The 13,737-nt window shown below is 37.8% G+C and overlaps 1 protein-coding gene across 1 annotated transcript in view; it reads right to left on the bottom strand.

Annotated features, from left to right (window-relative positions):
• The window catches only part of CLSTN2 (calsyntenin 2), a 398,409-nt gene that overhangs the window by 12,497 nt on the left and 372,175 nt on the right, over positions 1 to 13,737 (bottom strand). Inside the window, exons 10-16 of the mRNA XM_074833675.1 lie at positions 11,631 to 11,797; positions 8,030 to 8,178; positions 6,623 to 6,846; positions 4,094 to 4,264; positions 3,335 to 3,480; positions 1,787 to 1,910; positions 25 to 209 (exon numbers count right to left, since the gene is read on the bottom strand). Of these exons, the coding sequence (XP_074689776.1) occupies positions 25 to 209; positions 1,787 to 1,910; positions 3,335 to 3,480; positions 4,094 to 4,264; positions 6,623 to 6,846; positions 8,030 to 8,178; positions 11,631 to 11,797 (1,166 nt within the window). The remainder of the gene's footprint in view (positions 1 to 24; positions 210 to 1,786; positions 1,911 to 3,334; positions 3,481 to 4,093; positions 4,265 to 6,622; positions 6,847 to 8,029; positions 8,179 to 11,630; positions 11,798 to 13,737) is intronic.

Below are 13,737 nucleotides of genomic sequence, written 5' to 3'. Positions count from 1 at the left end.
TAATACTGTGCCTCAGTTATGTACCTCCATGGGGTTGACAGTAATTGTCAGAGCAGAATCATCCCAATCCATTTCATTTTCTTTACTTCCTTCGCTGTCTGCAGAGCTGTGCTGATGAGCTGTCCGAATTCGATAGACCCCCAAGGTTATGATGAAAATGAGTATGCTCACACAGATTATGATAACGATAGTAGCCACGCTTGGAACAACTGGAACAAAAGGTGGAAAAAGGAATGGGCTTATATTTGTGGAACAAATTGCCTACAAAACACTAAATACATTGTCTATTTTTTTCCCCTCAGCACCTCTTCCTCTGGATTGAGAATCAGCACAGCCATCTGTCATGAGCCTGGAACTACAGAAAGTGTTGACAAGTGCCCACCTACTAAGGCAGAGCATACACGAATGGTGTTTGTTTACAGATATCTTATAGTGAGTATTATAAATCATAACTAAAAAGTGAGTATGCCTACCGTTTGTTCTTTAAGCAACTCTATTACAGAAGACAAGTAGTCAATCAGTGCAGAACCAATTAGTTTCAGAACAAGTGTTTTTGCAATAAGGTTCAGTTATCTTACCTGCATGTTGTCCCCTTCTGATTACAGCTGAGGCGTTAACTTCTCTTGTGAGAAAAAGTATATCTGAAAGCTTATATTTTCAAAGGTTTCAAAAACCTGTACTGCAATTTAAATCTCAATCTCCAAGAATTAAAACATATTGCCACTCTATTTGCCTGCATTACAACATTCCTGGGAGGCTCTTGAGGATTCAAGACATTTTTCCTCACTGTTCAGTTGCACTCTGAGAAGCCTCTGTCTCCACCCAGTCACAGGAAGAAATCTCTGTGAACTACTTGATTATTATCAGCTTCCTAATTAGGTTAGTGGAGAAGTGCTGCCACTCTCTATGTACCTTTGCTACCTAGGTACTGCAGTTCCAGGAGCTACAGTAGTTCTGTACCCCTTTTTATCACCTTGCCCTGCCTGTAAGAATGAAATTTTGAAATCAGAACACTATTAAAGAAGAAAGAACTAGTTTGCAATAGTTTGTAAAAATTCAGTTTCATTTTAGTAAGATGTTCATACAAGTGTACAGAAAAATACAGTAATTTTCTAAGAATAGCTGTATATAACTACATACACTTTACATCAGCTTTATTTCTTTACATATGTATCAATCAGCTAAAAGGATTTCAAAATTCAGAATTTAAACAGATATCTTTGCTCTGTGTTTAAGTTACATTTTAACTCATATAGTCTAAAAATTCGATTTTAATTCTGTATTGAGTATATACTAATGCCCCCTGCACATGGCTAGGTGGACCTGTCTTCTCTCCAGAGAGCTCCAGACTGATGCCTGGACAGCAGCTAACAGAAGTCCTGTAGCAATTATATATTTAAAAAATAATACAAATGTTTCTTCCTTTTGCTTAGAAAGGGGTAGGCAGAAATTAGTATGCCATAGAAATACAAATGTACAAAGACAATATGAGCATAAATATTATCCTTTATATCATTCAATACTAGAAACAAGGCATTTTCTTAACTATGTGGGTCAGAGTACATAGCCTTTAATGAAGTCTTAAAAAAGGATATAAAGTACATCCTTGGAAAGAAAGAAGAGAATTCACTGTTACCTTCTTTCATACCTGTGCAATGATCTCTGTGAGGTTTCAGAAACTGTAACTATGGACATCAGGGCTTTATGTGTTGACCGGGCTGAATCACAAAGGAAATGCCAACATACCAGAATCATTATGAGCAGTCTCTGTAAAGTCGTCACATACCTGAGTTGTGAACAGCACTTATGCTTCCCTCTGGGTGGTGGACAGATTGGAGAAATTGTGGTTGTACTATCATATGATTTACATGGTCCATGAAGTTGGAGTTGGAGCTGTGTAGAATATTAACCTGGCACAAGAGAAGAATAAGAGATCAGATACTAAGAAGTGCTCTATATTCCAAGCCTGCTGGCTCCATACATTACACTGAACTATGACGTTCATCAGCAGATAGGAACATTATCATATAGATCTTAAAGGCCAAATTGACTTTTTTTATGCCATTGAAAAATGCACAGGTTAATATATTTCTCATTTCTAGCATTAAAACATTTCTAACTGTAGACTATGAAGTGGCACAGAAGATGATTTTTTTGATTTACCTGTCTGTATAAGTAGCGACTTTTTTTCTCTATACTAATCACATTTAGATGTTCCCTGAAACTTAGTGGGAGGTTTGTCACTCTGAACACTGACAGAGAATGTATCAAACTCATTGAGTTTAAAACCAAAACAGTAATAGAGAATTAAAAGAGGTTTTAGTTTTTCCTCTATCCTTACTTTCAGAGTGACTTTCTTTGAAGATACCATTTCAATTCTCTGTCCTACTGATAGTTATAAGCAAAAACCCTGAAGTCATTGTCAGGGCTGCAGAATGCTAAGATGAAAAGAATTTTCAAGACAATGTAAGCATGCAAAAACTTTCAAAACCAATTTTTAAGTTTTGAGCCTATTGCTATAAAGGTCCTGCCCTTTTCTGTAGTTACTTGGTACCTGAGTTCTAGGCTGATTCTTCAGAACTGGTCCGTGATTTCTGCTGAGGTGCGTCAGCAGTAATTCTCAGTCCCTGAGCCACTGTGCTGCACTGGACTCAGTACCAGCACACATAAGCTCAGGAGAGCTATTTAAATATTCCTGTGGTAACTGACTATGTCTGGGTAGTGGATCCAAAAGAATATGACAGATGAACTCCACCCTGTGTGTTTGTTACCTGTATACTGACTTCCTCCCCAAAGAAACCTGTAATCATGTAAATTACCAGGAATGATCTCTATCTGATCAAGAAGAAATTATAAAACTTATTGTAAGGGTGTAGTGCTTGGAAAAACTGAAAAGATGAATACCCCGGGAAAGAAGAGTACATTAGGTTAAGTAAAAAAATAACTAATCTAAGGAAAATCATGAGGCTGTAATGATTTACTTTTGAGCAGGTGTATAAATCTTCAAAAAGGCCTGTAGGCCTGGAAAAACAGTGATGATGACCTTAGCCTCCATTCTGCTTGAACAGGAGTAATTCTCTGAGTTAGTGGAGGTCAAGGGAAGGGTCATCTCCTTACACATGCAGCAGAATACAGAGACCCACACTGAGGAATGCCCACAGGAGAAGTCAACTTCCTATTTGAATGGAACCTAGAATTTTTCCTCTATTTGTTTATAGTAACCAGAACATGTCAATCATTTTACATATTTTAAAGAAAACTCGATGTCACTGAAGATAAGGCTAGTGCTCAGTGTCAGTGCTGGAAAAGGAAAATTGACTAAATGATTGCTTACCTCCAAGTTAAATTCATTGCTAGTGTAACGTCCATTTAGCTCTGAGCACTTGACTCTGAACTTTCTGTCAAAGGTGACGGAAGTGTACCAGTTACGATATCGAATCTGCTGAAGAACCTGTTCGTAGTTGTGCATGCTGTCCACACCTGAAATGGTGGTAGAGCAGCAATAATCTCAAGGAGATGCTATGTAACAAGTGCTCCATGCAGTACAGGAGAAATCAAATGTTCACAGAAAATACAAAATTTGGCAGAATGATCTGAAAATGGCAGTGCATCAAATATTCCCTGATAGAGCCTTTGGCTGATACTAAATTATGTGAGAATAGTTTTTGGAAATGAATGTAGGTCCATAATGAGAAGAACAAATACAACAGCAACACTTTAGAATAAATTATTTAGTAATCAGAAAAACTGGCCAGTGAGTTACCAGCACTGTGCAGGAGCACTGAGGAATCCCCTCATTCCCATGTTCTACTGTGATGGTTCACAAGAACCCCCACGTTGCTATTTTCCTTGTTTGGGAAGTAGCAGGAGGGATGCTGAGATCAAGACAGAGCTGTGCTGTATTCCAAAGGATAAACACAGCGTACCCAGAGATCAAGAAGTGACTATGTCTTTTGAGACGCAGTCTCTCCTGGAAGATTTTACAGCTAGTACATCACAAATTTCTGTCTAATTTCTTTTACATCAGTCCTTTCATCCAATAATGTAATTGTTGGTGGGAAGAAATAGGAGAAAGCAAAGTCCATGAACATACCATAGATTGAATATCCTGCTGTGGAATTTGTGGCATCTAGATGTTTTCCTTGAAGCTCCACATGATCTAGTTCTAAACACTCTTGTTCAGGATCTAGTTCTGCACCAATGACCAAAATATCACAGAAATCCAAGTTGTGGAGCATTTCCTCTAATACCACTGGTTTATTGGCTGTGAACACATGGCATATACCACAAAAAAGAAAGAAACTAAGATAAATGATCACAGAACAGCCCAGTCATTTTATGTGCTTTGCATCAGGACTTTCAATTTTTGCAAAGATGGCTGAATTGTTTTTTGCCAATATTAAATACAGCATACTTGAAGCAAATCAGAAGTGTCTGTTTTGCTGGTTCAGGTGCTATGATGATGATGGCCTACAAATACCTAGTGAGACAGATGAACAATATATTGCTTTGTAATAAAAGGCATTCAAGAACAGTATTTGGAATAGAAAACTGAAATTTGATCCTGGAAATAAATTCATGTAAACAATTCTGATTTTCAATACTGTATTGCTACCAGGTTGGTATCACACATTCATTTTTTTCTCAAGGAAAACCGAACTGGAAAGATACATGTCAAGTATATCTATGGTTGGATGAATCTCTCGGTTACTCTATGGCCCATAAAGAATTTGCATTACAAAGAACATGGCCATCTATCCAAGAACATGGTATTATCATAAATGGCAAGACCCTCTGTTGTGTGACTTGGAGAAATTGAGTTGTAAACTGACTATCCTTCAGTATGCAATTAAAAAAAAAAAAATCTGGTACTGGAAAAAGAATAGCATATTGATTTAAATATTTTAATTCTCTGGTCAACTTAGCACAGAGTGTCTGGCAAGACTGCTTAACCAGCTCCCTGAGGGAGAGACTGCAATCTTGGAACTTAGTGCCCATTTTGCGAATTTCATTTTAGAGGGCATATGGGGAAGGAAGGCACAGACAGAAAAGTCTTATGCCCTAGATTCCCAGCTTCTGGTACAGGGAATTTGGGTATCAAACTCTAGGCACAGCTCTAACTTATCCGAAAATGCAGACCGAACTCTAATTTGCACGCTAGGCACATCTGAATATTGCTGAGGTCGATGAGTTGGACTATTTCATGGGAAGCTATGACAGACAGGCAAAAGCTGGGCTGCAGAGCGAGGGAAAAGCCTGCACTGGTCAGCTTTGCTGCTCTGGCTGTCAGTGGACAAACAGGAGAGGTAGGGGAAGCAATTTTAGCTATTGGGGGGATCCCACTGATTTCTCTACTGAGGCAGGACAAGCAGCAAGATACTGGTATTCCAGGGGCCCTCCACAGGTAAATAAGGCCTCAGAGCCATAGTCATGCTGCTGCCTCTTAGTGGAAATAAACAAGAGCTGGCACATTAGGATGACTTTCAAGGAATTAAACTGTAGTTTAAGAAAGGCTGCTATATTCCTTTTCAAGGTGAGACTGGGGCTTTTTAGGTTACAAGGTGCTACAACAGTAATTATGTCAATAACTGTACTGGGAAAAACTGCAAGAGATGAAATTTATGAACTAAACTGGAAAGCAGTAGTTCCTAGTTCACCGAACAGTTGTGATGATGTCATAGCATTTAGGGACATGGAGCGTCATACATGCATTGTGTCTTAAGTGATGGATAATGATCACTTTTCTATTCAAGAATGTATGCAGCTGATTGCTATTATGGTATGATACACTTTCTGGCCTTGAGAGGACAGATGCAGTTTCAGGCAAGTGATAAGCAGCATTATTACAGAGCATGGCTTCAGGGAATCCATGACCCTACACTTGCACATCATTAGCGATTTTATCTTTTCAAGAAATGTACATCTAGTTGCTGCTTATTCTAGGCCAACAAATATTGTTTAGAATGATTCCTCAGATTACTAGGCTTTTAATTTACCGTGCACACAAACATCCAAAAGGAAGATTCCTTTATAGACAATTATTTTAAACCTTATATATATTTTTGAACATTCACCTAGTGTTGAATAATAATAAATACACATATTGCTCAGCATTAGAATAAACTGTCATAATGGGAAAAAATCTTTGCAAATTATTATGTTTACATTATATAGATGGGAAAACTGAGGCACAAGATTACTTTCTCAAGTATCACCAAGAAGTCAGTAGCAGAGCTGGAAACATAAGAACAGACTAAAACTCCAACTATTAGTCAATTACTGCTTTCCACTTTATCAGTACAATTAACAAAATTCTGTTACAAAAAGATTCTAATAAAAATATGTTATTCAGCGGAACATGTACAGAAGAGTGGAATTATTCTGCAGTAGGCAAGACACTAAATGGAAAAGCTGCTTTTTTTGAAGCACATACTGATCTATCATTATTTAACACATTTTTCAATGTGTTTAACTGAATGTCTTCAGTACAGCATTACTGTTGCCTAATATTGCCTAAATTAATCTGGGTGAAGTGACTTCCTTTGTGTTACTTGTTTGCAATATCCTTATAAAAAAGCAATGTTACAGAGTAAGCAGTAATATTTAAAAGAAATCCACAAACCTCCGTCATGTTCTTTTAAGTCCACTGGATGCTCCATTTTGGTGACTGTGCTGACAATCCTGACATCAGGTAACAAAATAACACCTCTTTCACTTTCAAATTGTGCAGCTGGTCTAGCAAAGTGGTCCATCCCACTTATTGTAATCTTGGGCTCATTGGCCTGAAACACCATTACATACGCATCTATATCTGGGATACTTATGCAGACATCTTCACCAAAACATCTGAAAAATATATTATTCATTAACTGCATGTAACACATTGCACATCAGAGGTGTGTGGCGCTTGCACTGCCCAAAACCCACCTGATGGCTCTCATCCTTTTGTATTCTCTCAGATCAGTCTATTCCATGCTTTGGCACTGCCACACATAAGGACATGCACCTGCACCACCATGTACATAGGCCAGCAGGGACTGTCACAGCTCTGTTCCTCTCATCCCCTCCCACATTCACAACTACTGAAATTAGCTAGGAACAGCTTAGCAAACAGATTCATGACAAGCTCAGATGGGTCACTAGGAGACTAATAGTTTGATGTTTAACTGACATTTAAAAGTAGTGAATGGTTAAAGAAAAATAAAGTTAATTAGATGATAACAGCTAACTTTAGGAAACCTAACATTAAATTCTCAAAGTAATAGCTAATAAACATAATATGGTTATTTTGTCACGTGTGAATAAAAGGGCCTAATTATCCATTTAAATTGAACCCATCATGAACTCATTCTGGCACCCACCAGTATTTACTGGGGAGAAAAGGGGCCTATATTAGCATTTTCATATGAATCAGCACCGTGCTTTGGAAGTGAATCTCCTGACAAACTCTATTTTACTTCGCCTCAGCACAAGGCTTGGGCCAGCCTTGGAGTGTGCGAACTGGACTGCTTCCAGTGTCACTATTGTTGCATGAAAATGGAAGGACGTGGATTTCTGTTTAACACCCAACACCAGTACTCCAGCGATGACAGCCATATAAGGATACAGACAGACAAAGACTATTTCAAGCATAGCTACAAATACTGTTCTTGCAGCTATGTCATCTGTTAGATGTAATAGGCCTGATTTAAAAAGTCATGGCTCTACCTATCTCAGAAGAAACTGTAACTTTTTAAAATGAACAGTAAAATAAGACTGTAATAAATGCAAGTACTGTAGTCCAGACTATAAACAGAATACAAGTAAATTACAGGAGCAAGAGAAGTTTCTTAAGAGGACAATATTGAAAGAAAACCACAACATAAATCAGCATAAAAGTAAATGAAATTCATCCTTTATGCTCAATAACATAAAAGTATGATTTAGCGATGTAATTTAGCCAAAAACTCTTCTTTTTACAGGGCCAAAGAAAAAAGTACTTTGTTAAAAATATTCCTAATCTAATCAGTTCATCGGAAGTATAACTTACTGGACTTTAGATGAGACTTTGAGACGTCGTACGCCTGCAGTAGGAAACTGTCTAGAGTTGATGTATGAGACCTTTTGGAGAGCTTGATTTATATTCTCAATGTCATCTCCTTCCATGACAAGGACTGACTGGGAAGGGTTGAAGTGATACTAGGGGAAATGCATATAATTAGTATTTAAGGTACCAGGTACAGAGTACAATATAAGACAGTTTTAAGTAATGTTGCACAGATGTAAGTTTAAAATTTAATGATTTAAGAAAACAAAATTCTTAGTAGCTACCGTTGGCTGAATCCATATGTTGTTCCCTAAAACACGTACTTGTAGTAGTCATGTATTTCGTGTCTGATAACTACTGTTATAATTAATTTAATAGTAAACTAATCCTGATTTGTTGTACTTTGCCCAGCCTTATCAGCTTTGCTGATACCATTTCAAAACCTTAACTGACTGTCATCATTATTATTACTATGTAATTTTTTTAGGTTAAACACATCCCCCATATACAAATATTGGCTTAAACCAGAGTAGCATGCAGAAGCATATTTTTCCTGCTTTCTGTTTGGTTTTACCCTGGGCTATCTTTCTGAGATATATTTCAACATGAATGAACACAACAATTGTAACATTTACCTCCTACATCTTCATTAATGTCAGACCCAATATAGGGGATTCTCCTTTCTCTGTCTCATGATCAATAAGGGTGTCATGATTTAAGATGGAGCTGCTACATGCACAAAGCCAGTTGCTCATTCGAGCCAACAAACCTTGCAAAGTCAATCGCTATTCTTGTAGCCCTGATCTTTCTCTAGTCCATTGCATTGAACATTAAACAGTCTTGCTGACCAAGAAACTTTGCTACTATATTCACATAAAACCGATTGATTTTATCTGCATCATAATTCATCCTGCTTTCATTTTTTTGGTCTGTTAATTAGTTCAGCAAACCATCTGCATTGCAGAGAAAACCAGATTAACCCCCTTGATTTTGTACCCTACTGTTGTCAGCACAAAATGCAAAGAAATGCACCCTTTTCTTACATGCAGTCCCTTCCCAAAGCTGCATATTGATTATATGAACATGTTCGATTATATACAGACAATGGTTGTCTACACTTCCTTACAACGAGAAAGGTTAAAAAGCAGAAGAGCAAATAGACTGTGAACAACAGAATGAAGCACGGGGTTCTCTGTTGAACAGAACACAGAGGACTGGGTTTAAAGCTTGTGCAGGAAGGTCATAACACCTGGAAGGGTATTTTTTTAACAAAGAAAGAGGACTAACATAAGTCACAGCCTGCATAAACTTCTTTTTCCTTTCTGTAAGCGAGCAGTAGTAGAGAATAAAATTAGCAAAAGGAGACTCTAGCTAGCTAGTTAACTTAATAGCTCAGCTGCCAGAACAGCTGGAATGCTGCCAAAGGGACTGGAAAAAGCCCTAGTCTGAGCCATTTTTGTCTTTCTCATTAAAAAAGGCTAAAAATAGTGACAGTTTAGACAGTGTTTCTGAGAGCTGTTACAGATATCTAAAAATTAGGCTGCAGAAAAAAAAAGTCCACCACTAGTGTCAGAAACTGTATTACAGCTGCACTGCTCTTTCTTAGGTGGCTAAAGGGTGAAGCTTCATGAGTCCAAAGTGCCCAGCAGGAACACCTTCCAACATCAGTTTGCCAACATTGAATCTGCTAAGCAACATGTAAATAGCCAACACAGAACCTATCTGTGCAACTGTCAAACACGTTTGTCTAAGATCAGGTATGTTTATTTTTGACATCAGAAGCCCTTTCTCTTTATTAATCTTCTGTTCAAGGTCAGGTGCCAACTGTTCCACTTTCATCTGAGCTTCTTTCTGTCTGCCCCAATAAGAAACCCTACCACAATCTATCTCTGACTGCCCCTTTCATTTTTGCCTCCTGCTGTTGAGCTTGCTGAGGAGGTAAAAATGAAAACAGTAACTTTAAAAAAAACACTATGTCTCATCTGTATTTCGGAAAATGAACATGTTTTGAAGTTTGGTGAAAGAAAGAAAAGGCAGAAAACAATCCCTCATCTCCATGTTCCCCACTGCACTGCTAGTACGGTAAAGAAACTGATCACCCATGCTGGTGCAGCGGTGGGTGGTATAACAGGGATTTTTCCAAGCCCATGAAATAAGACTACTCAAATATTGTCAAGTTTTAGAGTGTGACAAAAGGAGAGGAATTACTATGCTCTTAAGCACCATGGACCAAGTGTACACTGCTTTAATTAATGTAAAATCCCAGCAAAGAACTTACTTGTAGGCATATACACTTGCGTTCCAGAAAATCCTACCTGCTCTTTGTACGCATTGTCTTTTAAGAATAGCTTTTATTTGTAAGTGTGTTATTTTGCTGGGACAAGCAACGTGAAATTCTTGGTAGCATGAAGAAATTAAAAAATTTTGGGAGTGTTTTGCTCATACGTAAAAGCTAGCAAAACTCCTCCTTACCTTTGCACTTTCAATTTTCATTTTTACCCTTGTTTTCAGAAAACATATTGGTTATACTACAGCACTGTAACTTATCACCTAGACAGGCATTTGAGTGTATTTCAGGTCAGTCTCCTATCTTTAGCTAATAAAATGTAGTACATGGCACTTCCACTGCATACTCCAGATCAAGTGTTACAGCACCATCCTCCTCCCCACTGTAAAACAACACACTAAAAAACCACCTGTGCAGTTTCACAGGATGCATGGTCTGCAGCCAAAGTATCTTCCCAGTTTGAATTTGAAGCTCAGCTCCTTTGGAAGATGGTATTGTCATTTGTGTGCTGCTAGGAAAGAGCTTAACAGTGTGTTTACACACTAGGCAGAAGAACATCTGTCACCTAATATTGGTATCAGTAAAGGAAAACTGTCAATGCATCTCATGTGAGCATTAGAGAAGTTATAGTCAAAAATCCTACATAGATATCCAGAAGAACAGAATTTGTCTTAATGAATGCAAAGCAATCTGGCCAGTATGTCAATTGAAACAGGATTTCCTTCTGTCTGTTCTCCAATCTTCGAAAAAGTGTTACAATATCAATAAGATAGCCATATGCATAATGAAGATGGATAATGTTTTATATGCAAATGTAAAATTTTAATTTCTTGACTTTAGGTTTTTCTATTGTCCACTTTTCATGTCCCATAATGTTTTCCTCTTGGAACACACCTTAAATTTGTCAATACTATTGCATTGGGACTTCTTTCAGAGCTGCCTCTAGATGAAAGATATTCCAGTAACGTTTTCCATTGCTTTAAAGCTACTTGAGATCAAAATTCAATAATGCCTTGGAATCATGTCCATTTCTGTAAAACTACCAAAAAAAGCATGAGAACACGACCTGGCAATTCTTACGGACTCTGAAATATCAGCAGCACCTTACTTTCTGAGCATCTAGCTTTGCAATAATGGAAACATTTTTCCTTGCAGTGTCACAGCTCTTCTGCTGTTCTGCTTTTTCTTTGCATGACTTTATGGGAAATTACATCGCTTCTGGGAGTACATTTGTACTGTGTGTACTGTACCTTGGGCTCTCCACTTCATAAATCAGATCTAAATTTTTATCAAAGATTATGTCAGTTCATCCCTCACCTTTATTCCTTGGCCAAGACTCTCAAGAGAATTAATATCCAGACCTTCCTTGCAGGCTTGCAAACAGGAAATCACTTTCTGACTCTCAATTTTGCCTGGTCGGATAGTAAGACTGGCCAGGCTGCCATGGAAATACTGAGCAAATCTGGGCTTGGTGACTTCACCTCCTGCAAGAAAGAGAATACAAAATTATTATTGATAACAATAAACAAACCACACATCTAATAATTCATTTTATGTTTTAACACATTTGAAGAATTTATATCTATTTTAGCCAAGTATATTTGAGATCCCATTTATTGTGATAAGTGGAATTGCTTTGTGGGTTGTTGGGTGGTACCTAGTAGCAGCCTGTCTTTAAGATTCTTGTCAGTGTTTTTCCAGTACTGCATTCAGGTATTTATAAAGCTGTGACAACGTACTCTGAGATGAAACATAGCTTCCCAAACCTGTGTCCAAGGAAGCACAGCATTTAAAAAAATTGATAAGATTATTGAAGTGATCAAACACAAAATTAAAAAAAAAGTTGAAGGTCCAATGTTTATTTATACAGAAACTGTATTTGCAAGTTTTCTATTACATGATCACTTACACAGCCTTTGCCTTTTATCCTCCACAAAACATACTACCTGAAGTTCTGAGATGTGCTAAGAGTCATGGCTCTGTGTAAGCGAACTGCCACACTCTCTACAACCGGTTGTCTCTAAGGATATGGTGTAAATTCACAGCAGTGAATGCTGGCCAATGCCCAGCACTATACTAAAAGTCTTACAGTGCTTCCCTTCCCCAGAGCAGCTCATCTGGTGCCAGATCAGGTCTCGTCACTGTATGCTGCATTAGGCCCTCTAGCTACGCTCTATTCAGTTTCACTCTAGGCAGTTTCAAAGGAAGACTGATCTTTAGGAGTTGTCAATAAAATGTGATTACATACTGCCTGCACCAGTGATCATAGCATCTAAATTACTCTTGGGATATTTACTGATTTACGTATTCTCCTCCAGAAGAATTTTTAGAGCCTGTCTTTCCTGCAAGTGTTAGCTATATCAGTGCATGTGAATTACTGCCTACCTTGAGCCTGAGAGGACTAAGAGAGCCAGTGAAGCCACGCAGACTAATTGGATTAGCAGTTGATAAACTGTTGTAATTGGTAGATAACTCATCTCTACAGTGTTTGTAGCTTTTGTGTCAAACAAGCTATTTCTGCCAGGTAAGCTAGCTCAAGCTTGAAGTTTAACTTGAAGACTTGTGTGTGGATTTAGGGTAGGATAGGGTGAAGTGGCAAATTTTCTTCTGGCTGATGTTGTGACCTAAAAGTCTGAAAAACATCACTTCTAGTCTGTGCAGTATGAGCACTATGAAGACGACTTGAGTTATTTTATGTAGCAAAGAAAATACACAAGTGTACTACTGGTGTACTGAGAGAAAAGAAGGTGTCTAAGCAGGCTGTTTCTTTGTAGAAGTAGACAGGTTTTGTTCTTTTTTGTTAACATTGCAGCACAAACTGCCTCTCTTTTTACCCCAAAGAAAGGTCCTCAAGGAGAGATTATTCTCCACTCTTTCATTCATTTCTCCATTATACAGAAAACTTACTCTGGGCAGAATTTTTTTGAGGTTTCATAGAAACTTTGATGTATGCAACAGCTAAAGTGCAGGATTAGTTTGTTCTGTAATTTTGGCCTTTCTGATACTTACCAAGACAATTATTTGCTAAATAGATAGTGCATTACGGTGACATTGGCTTTTCAGCAAAAATGTTGTTATATTTACCTGTTTACATAGTCTTTAAAAGTACATGTTGCCACTAATACAGAAGCAATGTGTCTGGACAGAAAAAGGTAAGCTAAATTAAGAAAAAAAAAATGCAAACCTCTCCCTAAAAAGGAGATAAAGAGAGAAAACCAGATAAGAACTTACAGAAGTAGTGAATCACATTGTGCTTTGAAGTTTCAAATCCTCATATCCCTAATGGAATTCTGAAAACAGCAAGTTCCAAGGCTAAAACACCAACAATAATCCTGGAGCTTTGAAATTTAGAAATGTACAGTAAGTCTGTCAGTGGATCTTAATAGTTCTGAGCAGATGCAAAATAAGAAGCAGTCTCAGATAA

This window comes from Strix aluco, chromosome 9 (assembly GCF_031877795.1).
Source record: "Strix aluco isolate bStrAlu1 chromosome 9, bStrAlu1.hap1, whole genome shotgun sequence".
Classification (NCBI taxonomy): Eukaryota; Metazoa; Chordata; class Aves; order Strigiformes; family Strigidae; genus Strix; species Strix aluco.
Note: the sequence above shows the minus strand (reverse complement) of the source record. Positions and strands in the feature narration are given on the sequence as shown.